At 38.3% G+C, this 15,380-nt stretch overlaps 1 protein-coding gene across 6 annotated transcripts in view; it reads right to left on the bottom strand.

Moving 5' to 3' along the window:
* The window catches only part of dgkb (diacylglycerol kinase, beta), a 93,560-nt gene that overhangs the window by 77,439 nt on the left and 741 nt on the right, over positions 1-15,380 (bottom strand). For 2 of the 6 annotated variants that reach the window (XM_082552196.1, XM_082552191.1), the window contains exons 1-2: positions 7,800-8,196; positions 5,273-5,412 (exon numbers count right to left, since the gene is read on the bottom strand). In XM_082552196.1, the coding sequence (XP_082408322.1) occupies positions 5,273-5,342 (70 nt within the window). In that variant the 5' untranslated portion in view covers positions 5,343-5,412; positions 7,800-8,196. Of the gene's footprint in view, positions 1-5,272; positions 5,413-7,790; positions 8,197-10,054; positions 10,070-15,380 lie in introns of those variants that run through there. The other 4 variants (XM_082552193.1, XM_082552192.1, XM_082552194.1 and 1 more) reach the window with 4 other exon arrangements.

The raw sequence follows: 15,380 nt of genomic DNA on the forward strand, positions 1-15,380 counted from the left end.
GGAAGCTGAGGTTATGCTGCTGTTTATGAAACCGAACAGCATGCCCCAGATTTATAATCATCTGATCTGTTGAGAGGTTAGCCTTGCAGTTAAGGAAGGGAAATAAAGCAAATAAGAATAAACCTGTATAAAAAGAATTTGATAGAAAAAAAACGTATTTCAGAGAATCAGACCTTAAATAGATGTAGTCTGCTATAGAGCCACCAGTTACTATACAAGAGCTTGGACCTTATTTACCACACTGCAGATTCTGAAGAAAAGACATGTCCAAAAATCTATGTGTTATTGCTAATAATAGCAGGTATTCTGTCTCTATTTGCATTTGCATTTGAGCTCTCTTCCCCTCTCGACAGCAATTTGTCACCTCCTGCACTAATAGCTTTGGATCTTTGATTTTCTCAGGACGCATTTTACCAATACAGACTAGAAATAAACAACCCACACTGAACTGACTGTGTGTCATCATTATTGACCATCTTTATGAGCACACCAACTACGCAAAACCATTACCGAGCAGAGTGATTATGTATCCACTGCCTGTTACATTCAGCAGGCACAGCTGAATTACAGTGTGTTTTCTCTATCAGGATAATGATTTAACCATTCTGTGCCACACAATAATGAGGAACAACAGAACAGAAATGTAATGTTTTTGAGGCTCATAAACACTCTGAGGATTTTTTTTTTACCTTCTTTGGTAAATAATTGCCCTTCTGTTAAACAGCTCACTGCCACATAACTTGCATTAGTAAATCTATTATATGGATAGAAGCTCTTAATTGTTGTGAGCCAGATCTTAGGTGCCTGCCTCAGCACACGGCCATTAAATCGTTATGAAAGTGTGAACTCCTCACTTTAATGAGAATGAAGGGTGAGATGCAGTACAAGGGAGATAAAAGTAGAGATTAAAAAGGAAGGCGAGGGGATGTGATGTCCATTGTTATAGCTCAGATAAAGGGATATTTTAATAACCTGTAGCTGCAGAGGGCACAAAGAATCGCCCCAAGCTCATTGAAACATAATTATCCAGAAATTGTCTTCCACACACACACATCCACGTGCATGTGCCTCCACACATGTGTAGATAATTGCCCATTATGACCACTATGTGTCTCTTTTTTTATTATACTTCTTCCCTTCTCCCCTTTCTTCTATTTTGAATGATTCAAACCCAAAATATTTGCAAAACACGTAAAAACCCCACCATAATGCACTATGTGCCAAAAAGAAGAGGAGCGTTTCACAGAATGAAGAACAATGTTGTTTTAAACCAAGTGAGAAGCTGGTACAAGAGCTAAAGAGATGGAAAGCATTAATTATTAAGATTCAAACTAAGAGCAAATGAAATAAAAAATTGTTTCAAATGACTAAAAGATGTCTTGTTTGGGACTGAAAATAACTGACATATGAAACATCTACTGTGACGTTACACAAGGACACTACAAAAACACCACTTAGGTTGTAGAAACACTGAATACGTAACAACTATTCTTCTCCACAGCTAGTTCCATAATTTGTCTCACTTTAAACGATTTACTGTGACTGGTGTTCGTATCTCCAGCGTCTGTCCAAAACTATGCGTGGGTGGTGCACGTCGTCCTGCAGCATGCCAGGTATCATCATATTTTCCATTCCTGGTACCATTTCAAATGATGAAATGTGTCAACATGTTGGAGCGTAACATAAACTCCAGGAATCCAGAGCGCAGCCTGGTGAGCAGGGAAGCCAACTGTTGGGCTGCAAATGAATCAATCATAGCTCGCCACAAAGATTAAACGCTTCAGCAGCTTCAGTTTTCTACATCAGCAAGACAAGTTAGAGCAGGCAATTACAACGTCAAGATTATATAATTAGAACAACTGATGTTAACCACAGCGACTCTAACTGCACTGCAGTTTACATTAACAGACACACTGTTGTTGTTACCGTGGTGGTTTGATGCTACTGGAGAGAATATGTGTTTGTGCGTAGTGCACGGGAACGTCTGGGTTTTGCTTCCATTTATGAGGAGGATTACGGAAGGCATGATGCTGAAATCCTGCCAGCTTTCCAAGAACTTCCAGTGACGAAGTGAAAACTTGCCTCAACTCAAAACTCACGTGTGAATTGGAGAAAATTAAATAAACAAAGCAGTGACATGAGTTAATGAGGAGATACTTAAACATATTTGTTTTGCTTTTGTAGCAGAGAGTTCGAGCAGAATACGTCATCTATTTCCTTTTTTGTGGAGGGATCAGTCTAGGATATGTTTATCCTAACAGCTTTAATGTTTCAGCCTGTTAGCAAACAGGATAGCCATTTTTTTGTTGTTGTAGAGGTTAAATTCTCGTCTTTTTTATATAAGGAAAACTATGTCGACCTGTTGCCAATTAGAACCTAACTAAGAGTGACTTAAATTCATTACAAAACACATTTACTTGAATATGAAAGGCACGTAGAGTAAATTACTATTAGAACCTTATTTCTAAACAACAAAAGTGATATTCCTCAAGGGCAGGTTTCCTTCTCTCTTTTTTTTTTTTAATCTTTATAGGCCTCAACCACTCAGGGAACAAAACATTCATTGCCTTAGTTATTGCAGACTAAGCTTTGCTTTCAATTCCAGCCTGCCATGTCATAAATAATAGGAGGGCAACACAAAGACCTGATGTTATAACAGCTGACATGTAACCTGTAGATGCTGATTTGAGTCCTTGTTCAATTGGTGGGTTCTCCTCTCTCAGGATTGTTTTATTTTTTTTTTTTATTTTTTTTTTTATTTTCTTGTTGTTATGATGCTCATTCACTGCCAGGGTAGTACACAAGTAAAAATATCCTTTTATAAAAAGAATAAAATGCGCAACACACATCTACTGGAAAAGTAAATGCAGTCACACAGTCGTAGGCTCTGTCTCAGTGCCATGCAGCCTGTGAGAAAAGAAGCACTAATGGAAAAGTCTCCTATGGACTTAGCAGAAGCAAAATACTCATTTTCCAAACTGCAGAAAAAAAAACATGATGTGATGATCTACCCTTATGTTAAAGTGCGTGGGTTAACTAAGGGAGAAGAGCACCTCTGTGTGTTAACTGATTGCATTTAAAGGCTGTGCAATAGGAGACTTTGGAGGTGGGCTGTAATCTGTCTTTCCAATCAGAAGTGTTTTCTGTGCTTTTTTTCAATTGGCTGTGCAGGAAGATGGTTTGGGTGGGATTAGCTCAACTCTGTCCATAACTAAAACTGGCCTAGTGAGTGATCGGGCTTTTCTCAGTTTCAGTGCTCTCCCTGTGATACACCCTGAGGTAAACGAAATGTGGCAGTAACAGCATGCTGATTCCAAATATAGAGTGCAGGCTTTTCAATTTAAAATGATTCTGGTTCACTAAGACAAACATGGTGGTAAAAACAAAACTGGGAGGTGCATGCATTTCATGAAACTGTAATTTTGCATGCATATCCATTTTGTCTGTAAGGAAAAACATTTCTAAGCATAAAGTGCAGAATGAGGCCCAGTCTTATTGTATAGATCCCAGTAAGAGAAAAATATTCTCCAGAATGCTGGGATGAGAAATTACAGGAAATGTCCGTGTATACTTACCGGCTCAGTTATCTAATCCCAAGTATCTCTTTTATTTAAAAAAATCTGCTGATGAAAAGTCAATTGCAGTTTTCTGCTTCTTCACAATAAATGTTTTCACTCATCTGCTCAAAGACCAAGGTCAGCATTAAGCTTCAATCAAAGCAATGAAACATTTTCATATTCCTATCCTCCTCTGATTATACATGACGTATCTACAGAGAAGCATGTTTCATGCTGACCTGAACAGAGAAGTGTTTTAATGGCAACTCTAGATCTCAGTATCACACAGAGGAGTCACCGTGCATGACTTCAACATTTCAACTATTTATCGTTTGGATCAGAACATCAAGAAACTTGTTGATTTAACTTCTGTCCGAATGTAGGCTGAAAACACAGTTTACACAAACTAGTTTAAAAGATGGATCTGTGTATATAACTTAAACCTGTAGGTGATCTACAGTTTATTAAGATGTCACCAAATAGATTTTCACCTTAAATCCTGCACTCAGAATGTAGACAAAACTTTATACTTTCAGGACAAAAAATTAATAAGGAGTAGTATGATGTAAACAAATCTGCTTGCTAAAGAAAAACAGAAGAAAAGGTGAGAGGGAATAATAATGACTGTTTGGTGACACGGTGTTTGTGAGACTGCACATAAGTCCATCTCCTTTGCCTATCCCTTAGTTTAATTCTCATAACCCTCTCTGGTTAGACAAAGAACTAAATAAACCAGACACAAACCAGACAATGAATCTGGCTTTAAGCATTCCCAAGAAAGCATATTGGTGTATTTCTACTACAAAACATGGAAAAAGTACACAGTAGATATCAAGCTACCAACATTTGATCAAGAGACTGAAGTTCCAGTCTCCTACTGTTAGGTTAAATCATCACAAATACTTTGTAATAATTGACTCTCAAGCTACCTGACTGTGATTATGAAAAGAAAAAAAAATAATGAAACAAAATTCATCCTTTCAGAAGAATCTAAGCAAATTTTCTGAGGTTACCATGGTTCTGAAGTCTGGTCATAGACTGTCATGTCGTGACACATTAAGGCTGAGCATTTTTGCTGTTGAAATTGGATGTAATGAGTAAAAGGTTGATCTGACTGACAAACAGAGGGGCTCTGCATGTTTTTCTTCCTTTTTGGCTCTAACTGGGATTTACAAAATTCATGTTGTATTTATTAACACATGCAACTAATGACTGAGCTCAGAATTACTGAGGCATCGAGGATGACAAACAGTCATTGTCCTATAGACTTCCATATGACCAAGCTTCTTTTTTGGAACTAGAGGAGTCATCTTCCTGCTGGCCATTAGAAAGATTCCAGGTTTAAGGCACTGGTTTGTCTTTTCAGACCTTGAAGCTGTATTCCTGTGCTGTGGTCAATCCTGTGTGCAGTTTTGACTTCTCCCTGTTCCTGGTATTCTAAATACATGCATGTTAGATTGATTGGTGACTCTAAATTGGACACTTATGTAAGGCAGATAAAGTGGTTTGCGCTGTGAAAGTACTTTGAATGGTCAGTAAGACTAGAAGACACCAGTTGCAAGTCCAACTTTTGTATACAATATACATTTTAGGCTGCAGTTTAAGGACACAGATATCAACCAGACTGTGTAATGTCACCTCTTATTGTCCCTGAAGAAAAAGCACAGCTTCCTTAACACAGTCAGATGCAAACTGAGAGTACCTCCTCTACTCACACTGAGTGTATTCCTGTAGCAAGGCGAATTCAGCTGGGGTCAGTGTGACCCATTTGTCCTGGCTGCTCATTGTGTTCAGGCCACGTCTCTATATCCACCGTGCATTCCCCGTGCAGCAACACACAGCAGGGAGTCTCACACTGGAACACAACAAGACATCAAAATCAGCCCGATTCACCCCCACAGACATCTTTTCTTTACATAATGTCAGTACAAAAAGCAAAGCTGGTAAGACGCAACAGCTTTGTTGCTGAATAAGACACAACAGGATTACATATATTCTCCAATTAGCTGGAGAAAGCAAACATTTGCTGGCACATTTTAAAGCAATAAAGAAATAGATACATTATTTTTCCTCTGATAATCAGAGCACATTTTTTCTTCCTGCCTGTTCCTCCTTCTGCAGCTGCCATCTCAACTAAAATGTCCCTCTTCCTCTGCTAGATCTTGGTGTTTCAAGCATTGAGATTCATGTTTGTTAGCCAGAGCAGGATGAATAATTTAAAGTTTAAGACATGGTGGTACAAAATACACTATCATTAAAAAATTTGATCTTTTTATACATAGAAACAAGTCCCAACACTAAAAAACAAACAAGTGATATCTAGTCCCATGTATTCACAATTCAATTTATGAAAATTAAAAACTATCAACCCAGGAAGTGTAATATTTGTGTTATACATAATGTCACAACTCAAATATTGCAGTATATTCCTGCCTATCGTTGCTTTGGTGGTTTTGGTCCTTGTACTTGGAATATGCATTTCAATAAAGAGATTACAAAAAATAAAGCCAGTTATAAAAATACATAATTCGACCATGGGTGTGATTGTATGTGCAGCGCTGCAGGAAAGAAAATAAGCCCTGAATCTAAAGTCAGCTCATCTGTTTTGCTTAAATGGTTACATCACGAAATGTCTGCAACAAGTGGAGGGATCCTTGTATTTAAAAAAAATCCTAATTTGGACATTAAAAGATTAGAGATCCGCCTTGGTGCTGCTTCAAAACATCATCCTGAGCGGTTGCTATGAAGACAACGTGATCAAGTTCAGGCTAAATGGGTTTTTGTAGGCAGGTACTTCCATTTTTGAGCAGAGTCCAACATCCAGGGTTTCACTGGAGGTAAATTAAGTAGCGTCAATGTTTGTGCTTCACCAGTACTTTTGTCTGCATTATAACAGCTTTTAAAGCATGATGTCAAACAAAACGTGTCAGACTCTGTGGCTGATGTAAAGCATTGTGCTCCACTTAGCAAAGGCAAAACACAGAACATCAATCACATGTAAAACAAAGGTGTTCAAACATTAATTTCAGGTTTGACAGGAGAGTATTAAGGATTAGATATCGTATCAGAGAATGGATAACATGCCTCGCTGATTTTTGCCCTTTAATTAAAGTAAATACTGAATTGCCACGCAATGCAAACACATCTCTGAAGTAGTACCAATTCAGCCAAAATCACAGCTCTGCTGTTCAGATCCACATGACCTTGCTTTCCCTTTTATTTTTGTGGAACGAATGTGGATGCAGTTGGATGTTTCTGTAGGTGTCACTCAGGCATCTGTGTGGGTGTGTGTATGTGCGCGTGTGTTTCACATTGCCTGTGAAGCATTTGACCCAATAACTGGGAACTGAAAATCTGGATCAACAAGTGTTCATTCATGTGGAGAATAACTGTGTGTGTGTGTTTGTACGCTTGTGTATATTTAATATACAATAATGTGCTTGGTATGAGGTATGAATTTGTGTACTTTAGTTTGAAATCATATCTAAGATCGTGTGTGTGTGTGTGTGTGTGTGTGTGTGTGTGTGTGTGTGTGTGTGTGTGTGTGTAAATACGCATGTGAATGAATGTTCAGAAAGCTTGTGCCACAGTTACTCTGAAGAGGTGATAGGCTAAATCAAGCCTATATACTTAATTGAGTGTCTTTATTATTATATGCACTATATAGCCAAGATAAAGCAACACAATATGAAGCCACCGGTGCTGCTGCCTTAACACACTGCGTGCGTGGGAATCAGCCTCCCTCACATAAACTTTGATCTGCCTCTGGAGCTTAAACTAGAAACGCTCTGCACTGTCTTTCTTAATGTTTTGCACAGGCAGCAAAAAAAAGAAAAGGAGCTGATGGGAAATCTTGTTGTTTATATCAGATCTCCACTGAGTCTAATTCCAGCACAGAGATACAATCTCAAATATAGTACTGGTGTGTGCAGTACGTTCCTGCTTCGCACTGCACTGTAATCATCCTCCTTTTCGGCGTTGCCTGACTGCAGTGCATCCCCACAAAAACACTCAGCTGGCATCCTCTGAACAAAACCCAGCTCTGCAAATGTTATCAGATAAGCTTCATTATCAGTTAGTAGTGCAGTGAGGAGATAACATGTAGAACCATGTGTTACACACGACTTGGAGAAGATCTTAGCTCAGACACCACTAATGCTTTGACACAGAGAATCAGTAGGTAGTGGCCACTGCGACATGCAACACAGGGAATCAGATGAGAATTCAACATGCCTCGCTCACCTGCTGCAGATCTGGAGTTAATCACCAAGACAGATGAGGGAGGAGTCCTTTTGGGCAGGCGTTTTCAGATGCAGCTCCTCACTCACATTCCTGCCGTGCCCTCCTCTTGATCTTCTCTTAGCTGCAAGGCAAGGTGGGTGTTGTGCAATTAGATGGAGTGGAAGGGTGTGTATCTGTGTAAGAAAAAGAGGAAGGAAGGAGCAGCAGCAGCCCTCTCTGCTTCCTGTCAGTGTATGAGTATGTGGATGGGTTAGTGTTTGTTTTTCTCTGAGGCAGAGTCTGGTCAGAGCAGCATCACAGGGGATGTGGGGTGGTGAGAGAGAGAGAGCGAGAGAGAGAGAGGATGAGGGAGAGTAAAATCATCCAGCGCTGCTCTGCCTGCAATGATCAGTTTCCATACTCCCGCTCGCTCACGTCACATCCCTCCATCCCTCCCCTCTACTGCTCTGTTATTCACCTTCCCCTCCCTCCCCTGAAAACCCGGAGGTCCTATGCTCTCTCGCTTTCACTCTGGCTTTCTCATTTCCCTCCCTACTACTCCCCAATTCTCTCCTCCTTTCAAGCTATCTTCACTCTGGTCACTGTGTCACACATCAGCCGACCACATTAGCATTCCAAACGGCAGGCAGTAAGTGCAGCAACCTGTAGGATGTTCTCTCCAGAGGGCTGAAAAAAGGTGGGAAAACTAGAAAGATGAAGACAGAGATGTGAGAGAGGGTGAAGGGTGAAGCACAAGTTGAGAATGAAAGACGAAAAAGGGTGACAAATAGAGTGGAAATAGAAAATGACAGAGATGATGCACAGGAGGTGGAGGAGGTGGTGGAGGAGGAGGGCACGCTTTTTGTGAGCAATTTTTTCCATTCTCTTCTCCCATTTTTGCACAGAGGACACACAAACATAACATCAAACAGATATGAAAGCTCGTTTTCAGTACCCATCAAAAGAGTATAGTCAATAATGAGAATATTTGTGATTTTTAGAATAGCTTGTTAAATGTAGCTGATCTATAAATATATGGACCTAACACTGGTGGTTATAAATCCATTTGTAGTTATTAATTTGAAGCTATAGACACACAAAACAGTTACGAGATGCTTCAACCACAGTGTAATTTTAATATATGTATAGAAAAAAACAGTATAGGTTATGTTGATATGCAACAATAAGCACAGCAACAATATTAACAACAATACCAAAAACAACATGAGATGAGGTATATTATGAGCATCAGATGTCTAACTGACTAGTGGCTCAGAAACCCATCATGTCAAAGTGCTTGGCATTAAAGAACATATCCACCCTTCCTCTACCCCTGTGTAGCGTAAGCCTACAAAGCTTATAGATCCAGAGAGAATGCCATCACCATGGCTCTCCATGTCACACTGACCTATCTTAAACAGAAGAGGGCATAGTATGTGAGGATGCTTTGTATTGACTAAAGCTCTGCATTAGCTGATAGGTTTCAATAACTTCCTATTTGTGTGAATCAAGGATTTCCTGTCTTACCACCACCACAGTCAGATTTACTGGAACATCTACGTACAAATGCAGCCCACTTCTCCCCACACAGCCTGAACACAAAACAATCATTAAAACTGAATATGTCACAATAGCACTGGGACTAACTTTAAACATGAATTAGAAAGCCTACAGAGATTAAACCAGGATGGTGTAAAAGCTCAATTTGTTACTGAGCATCGATGAAACAAAGAAATCACAGACTGCAAGAACCTCTCCCTGCTAAACATTAAAAGAAGGTAGATAGGTGGGTTACCAGTATAAGCTGCATATATGTATAAAAGTCGTAACCACCATGACATCGGCTTCTGGTTTCTGGCTATAAACAGTAAACAACGTCTGTGTCTGAAAATGTATTCAGAAAAAGCAATCTATCTGAAGGCTTAACTGGTGGTGAAAGCACTTACAAAAAGACTGATGGTCCTATAAAAGTTTCTCATGTGATGTCATAAACAAATAACCCAAGAGTTGTCTGCCAAACAGGATGTGATATAATCACTAGTTGCTAGGGAAAAATCTGTAATCCCTGACCGATTGCCAAGTATTTCCTGCGGGTTGCTGAAATTGTCTGCAAAGACGTTGCTGTATCAAAAACCTCCTTGTATTTGCTTTGGTCACGAGCAGACTGTCACAGTTGCCTGTAGTTTGCATTGAAAAAAACTGACATGTCTGCAAATACTCACTTACTACTTGCCAAGCGGTAATAAAGCTTAAAAAAGTGCAATGCAAATTTTTACCTTAAATTCACGAATTCTCGATTTCTGGATTACATCACCTTTTTTTTTTTTAAAGTGATGCAATCCAGAAACAGTTATATAAGAAATTCTCCAAAAGTCACCAACACGCCACCACACAGTTAGAAGGTCCAGTTCAGTAACTCAAGCCTTGACAGCCAATGGCTATTGGCTCCACATACTTTTGTTTCTAGTTGTACAAAAATTTTAACTTCATTTTTACTCAAGCTAGATGCTTTAACATGGGAGTCTGACTTGCTTTTGGAGTGTCAAGTGGCCATTTGAGGAGCTGTAGATGTTTTAAGATAAGATAAGATAACCTTTATTAGTCCCACACGTGGGAAATTTGTTTTGTCACAGCAGGAAGTGGACAGTGCAAAAGTTATGAAGCAAAAATTAGAATACAATAAGAATAAATACAGTACACAACTGTACAGAATAGAATAAAATAAAATACTATATACAGTAGAATAAAATAGAATAAAATATACAATAAGATAAAAATAGAATACAAATGCTATATACAACTGAGTAAAAATACAACGATGCCAGAAAAGATTATTGCACTTAGTATTATTGCACATGTGTGGATGTGCCATTAGCACTGGTGCAGTTTCTATCTTGAAGATTCACAGAAATCTTGCATGGTTAATCAGTCCTGCCTGCCTGGCCACTTAGGAACTATTTGGTGAGCTATTTTTTTACCACTTTTCTACATAGTGTACTGGATGCATCACAGGATGGCATACCAACTTATAACAGCACACAGGAGAATTTTCCTGAGAGCGATAAACTATCCTGAGAAAAATAAAGGTTTCGCCTCACTGGGAATAAACTGCTTTGGCTTTCAAACAGTCATATTTCTAAGATTAAAATAATGCTTCCTTTTGTGGCTGTATTTAAAAAAGAGGGACAGCTTCCATAGGTGATGGGTGTTCATCCTTCATTAATATTCAAAACACAGTCATTGACATTTTAGACATTTGAGCTGATACTCCTATTCAAAGAGATGCATGCTGAGTGCTCACATACAAATTAGCTCAATTTGGCCTCAGTTGAAGCAATCAATAGTAATGAAGTCAGAGGGTTAAAGCCACACCACTAACATATGAAATGTAAGAAATCTCCCCAGTGGCACAGAATGACACAAATTGGCACAAATTTAACCGAAATCAAGTTTCAGTGTTGGTTTGATGCAGGAAATGTCTATCGTAAGAATGAGTCACATTTAACCCTTTCAGCCACACTAAGTGCTTTTGTAGTCTGAGCTCAACTGACAGCTGGCTTTTCACTATAGCTTAAATTGTGGTAGTTATAAAGATTTGACGTTGCTCCTTTTTATGATATTTCAGATGATGAAGGGTGTCTTCCAACTTTGATTTTGGGGCCTGGATTAAAAGATAAGTGCCAAACGCATAAACACAGGTGTTTAAGTGTGCAGCAGAATTGTTTTGTGCTATGTTCACAACAAAACACTTCTGCAGTAGACATGAAGGTGACTCAGCAACAGTTCTTGCCCAGCAGTTCTGCTTTTCACTCAGTGTTGTGCAGAGAAAAAGACTTGAGAGTAATAAGCATTTCACTTCTTGGAACAAACCTAATATATCCTATTCAGTTACCAGCCCACCTTTAGATAACCTGTACATTGAAACCTTTTATGTAACCTCCCACCTACTGGAAGCAGCATTTAATCCAACCCACAAGCCTCAGCATGAATTGAGTTTCATAAAAGGTTGCTGAACAATGACCCAGATATTGGCAGTGTGGCAGTGGCGCCTCCAGGCTATCTGGGTAGGTCATGTGGGCGTTTACATTTGTGTCAGAGTGGCAGAGCCAGTTGAAATATTGACATGTCCTTCACATGTGACTAGCAATGACTAACTACAAGACATCTGCTTCTCAGAGTGATGTGCAGCCAGGATCTGGCCGATTTTACTGTATAATTTGAGTATAATTAAGTTCATTCTAAAACAAAGAAATCTATTATAGGAAAAACATAATTACATAAGTGTCACTATTAAAGTTTATTTACACAAAGCAAACTTTAAGCAGCAAGCTGTAAGGAGACACTGCTCTTATCAGCTTGTAAAGCTGTAATGATGAACATGTTGGCCAAATTGCTGCGTCTGCTTCCTCTTTGCATATCAGGCAAACACAAGCTTTTAAATGTCAGTACTTACTGCCTCCGGCTTGGTATCCAACAACTCCTCAGTGAAATGTCTGGCCATTTAGATGCTAAACGTTCCGCTGTCTTTACCAGCTAGCTGATTACTAAGTTTGCTGCGGTGCTTGGCAGGTTCATCAAAGAATTTTTAGTGTAGTTTCAAATTAGACTATAGGGAGTGGGACGTGTCAGACCGAACCAAAACAGAACATTAAAAAGAAAAAAAATCTATGAACAAAGGCCTGTTCTCAAACCAGTCATACTGATTCTGCAAAATATTAATGAATCCAAACACAAATACACACAAATACAAGTGAGGCCTGCTCTACAAAGGTGGTTTCGTTTACCCTAACATTACCAGTTGGGCTAACCAAGTAAAATATTTTACAAAGTAGTTCAAACTAAAATATATTTTTTTAAATAAATAAATATGTAACACAGACTGAAGGTCTTGTGTGTGAGAGAGAAAAAATATTGTATTTAATACACTGTATGAATGTATATGTGCTTTAAATAAGACCTACTGGATTAATAATGTTTAGATTATATAGACCAGGCAGGGAAGTAGGCAGGTTTGTTGAATGTGTGCAGACTTGTCAGAATTATATTTGTATCATCAAGAAAGTGGAGGGACGTGACAGACTGCAACTGTTATTCCAGTAAATGTTTAGATGTGCATAATATTGTTTTAGCAACAGTAAAAAAATAAATATTTATAATATAAATAATTCAAGTAGAGCTGTAGCCTACTGGCATTATGCCAAATATAGATTTTTCAGCACAGCCACTTTATTTTTAGAGCCTAAATATTTTAAAGAGTGGCACCAATTTAGCTCGAGTCAAATTCAGTTCTTTATAAAAAATGAATTATTTGTGAAATTTTTTTTAGAACATTCTGGATCCTGATGACACAAAAGATAGCCCTCAGATGTCACTAAGCTCCAGGAGCAACAGACCTGCATCATTATGAGATCATTATATACATGTGGGGCAGACACAATGGAGGCAGGTTGAATTAGCCTCTCTGCCTCAATGACACCCTTCTGTCTCCAAAAATAGAGTGAAACACAGACAAAAACACACACAGTACACTCAGCTTTCTGTTAGTTTCGTCTTGTCCTGAGTGACAGGATCGGAGCTGGTCTGGGGTGGAAAAAAATCTCTTTGGTTACGTTTAATTCATTTAGTCATTAATTTTTTTTGTTTTTATAAAGCCAAATTTAACTGAATGATGAAGAAAGTAGTACTATAAACACCCTTTGTTCTACACAATACTGCAATGAAAGCAATTTTAGGTTCTATGACTCAAACCTCTTTCTCAAACAAATGTCCAAAGCCCATATCAGTTCTACTTCACTCTTCCTTTGTGCTATAAATAACAGCCTGGATGTGGAAGATAGACAGAATCATAAAGGGACCATTATATAAGTCGTGAGCATCTACACAGGCTGACCCTTGGTCTTTCTTCCCAGAGGAGTTGGTCAGATTGATGCTGGCTAGGTCACAGACAGCTGGGGCTTATTTGCCATGTATCCATCCCCAGGCAGAAGCCAAAGAGCTTTACGAGGTAGAGCAACATTCATGTGTAAACACTAGGCAGCAGTCATTTTGAGGAAGTGTGTCCGTGTGTACAGGAAGTTATGGAAGGGAGACTAAAATGCACAACTAATTTCAGTTTTGAACATGTTGGAGAAGATGTAACTCCTCTGTTATAACAATTAGACTTCCCAATACTTAGAAGCATAACGAAATTAAAGATGTCCAAATAGATCCATTAAGTTTTCAATCTAAAAAATCTCTACCTTGTAGTGCAATATTTCTTCAGATTTAATGTTCAGCAAATGACTCCAGCTGAAGATCTTCCAACCATTTATATGAGATAAAATCTTAATACAATCTGATATTTACATATGATACTTTTCATCAAACCAATGTGGCAAATTTAAATGTAAACATGCCACAATTTTGTCTTCCTCGCTGGTTATTTTATCTTTCTTAACAAATGCTTGATCAGTTCTTTGAAGATGGATGGATTTTATTTTTAGAACAGGAGAAAGTGCTTGTGTGAATGGGTGAATAAGGCACGCTGTATAAAAAGTGATTTGAGTACTCAGAGAGTAGAACAGCACTATGTAAGAATCAGTCTATTTACCATATTTATATATGTGAGCAATGATCTTTTGATGATCTTTGGTGAAAATATATCCAGAAGATTTAAGCATAATGTAGAAAACATATAAAAATAAGTTAGGAATATCAAGCTTCAAATACTAGCCATTTTAAAATGTCTTATGCAAATGTATTTTTAAAATACTGATAATATTAGTGATAGTGATAATAATATAGTAGGACACAGACTGTATAACCACTGACACATTGTTTCATGGTTGTATCTTTGTCTCTGTTGTCATGGTATTTGCACCAGTGTTTGCTAAAAGCATCTTTCAGATGTTCAGCTGTGACAAACTATGCTTGTGTAATTTGCAAATCTTTTCAGTGGAAAAATATTTGTGGGTGAACAAAGTTTATAGGTTTAAAGCACCAGTAAAACAAACAAAAAGATTCTTCATGTATCAGATGACACAAATCTAAGAAATTTGTGGTTTTTGTGCCCATCATCCACATCTTCCTGTGGCTCAGACAGTAGTGACTGCAGGGCACGGCAATCCACTACACGCCGCGAAAATACAGAAATACAGCATAGCCATGAAATGTTGGAGCCTCTGTACATGTATGAATTTAAGGGGTGTTTACATGTGCCCACAATTACAAATTCATGCCAGTGTTTGTGTAGTAGGATCTCTATCTGTCCCCATGGAGAGCACTGAACTATAGAGTATTAACTTAGGATGAGTCACTGGAACATTCTTGGCTCAGAGGGAGCAAATCACATTTGTTCACTCTTCCCATCTGCCATGTAATGAGGGAAAAGGAGAAAAAACAGGGAACCACACAGACAAATAACATTGTAACTGATGAATGACATCGATTTATTTATACAGCATTTATATAAAACAAACAACATGTGTGCAATACTAAATAAACGTTTTTCGTTAAAGAGAATTGAATTTTCTTTAAAACGTCTATTTAATGTCATAAAATTAATAGGGACTAATACTGCAGTGTTTTTCATTGCTCTACAATTCATAGATCATAGATCAAAGG

Source organism: Aulonocara stuartgranti (assembly GCF_965226115.1).
Source record: "Aulonocara stuartgranti genome assembly, chromosome: 11".
NCBI classification, from domain to species: Eukaryota; Metazoa; Chordata; class Actinopteri; order Cichliformes; family Cichlidae; genus Aulonocara; species Aulonocara stuartgranti.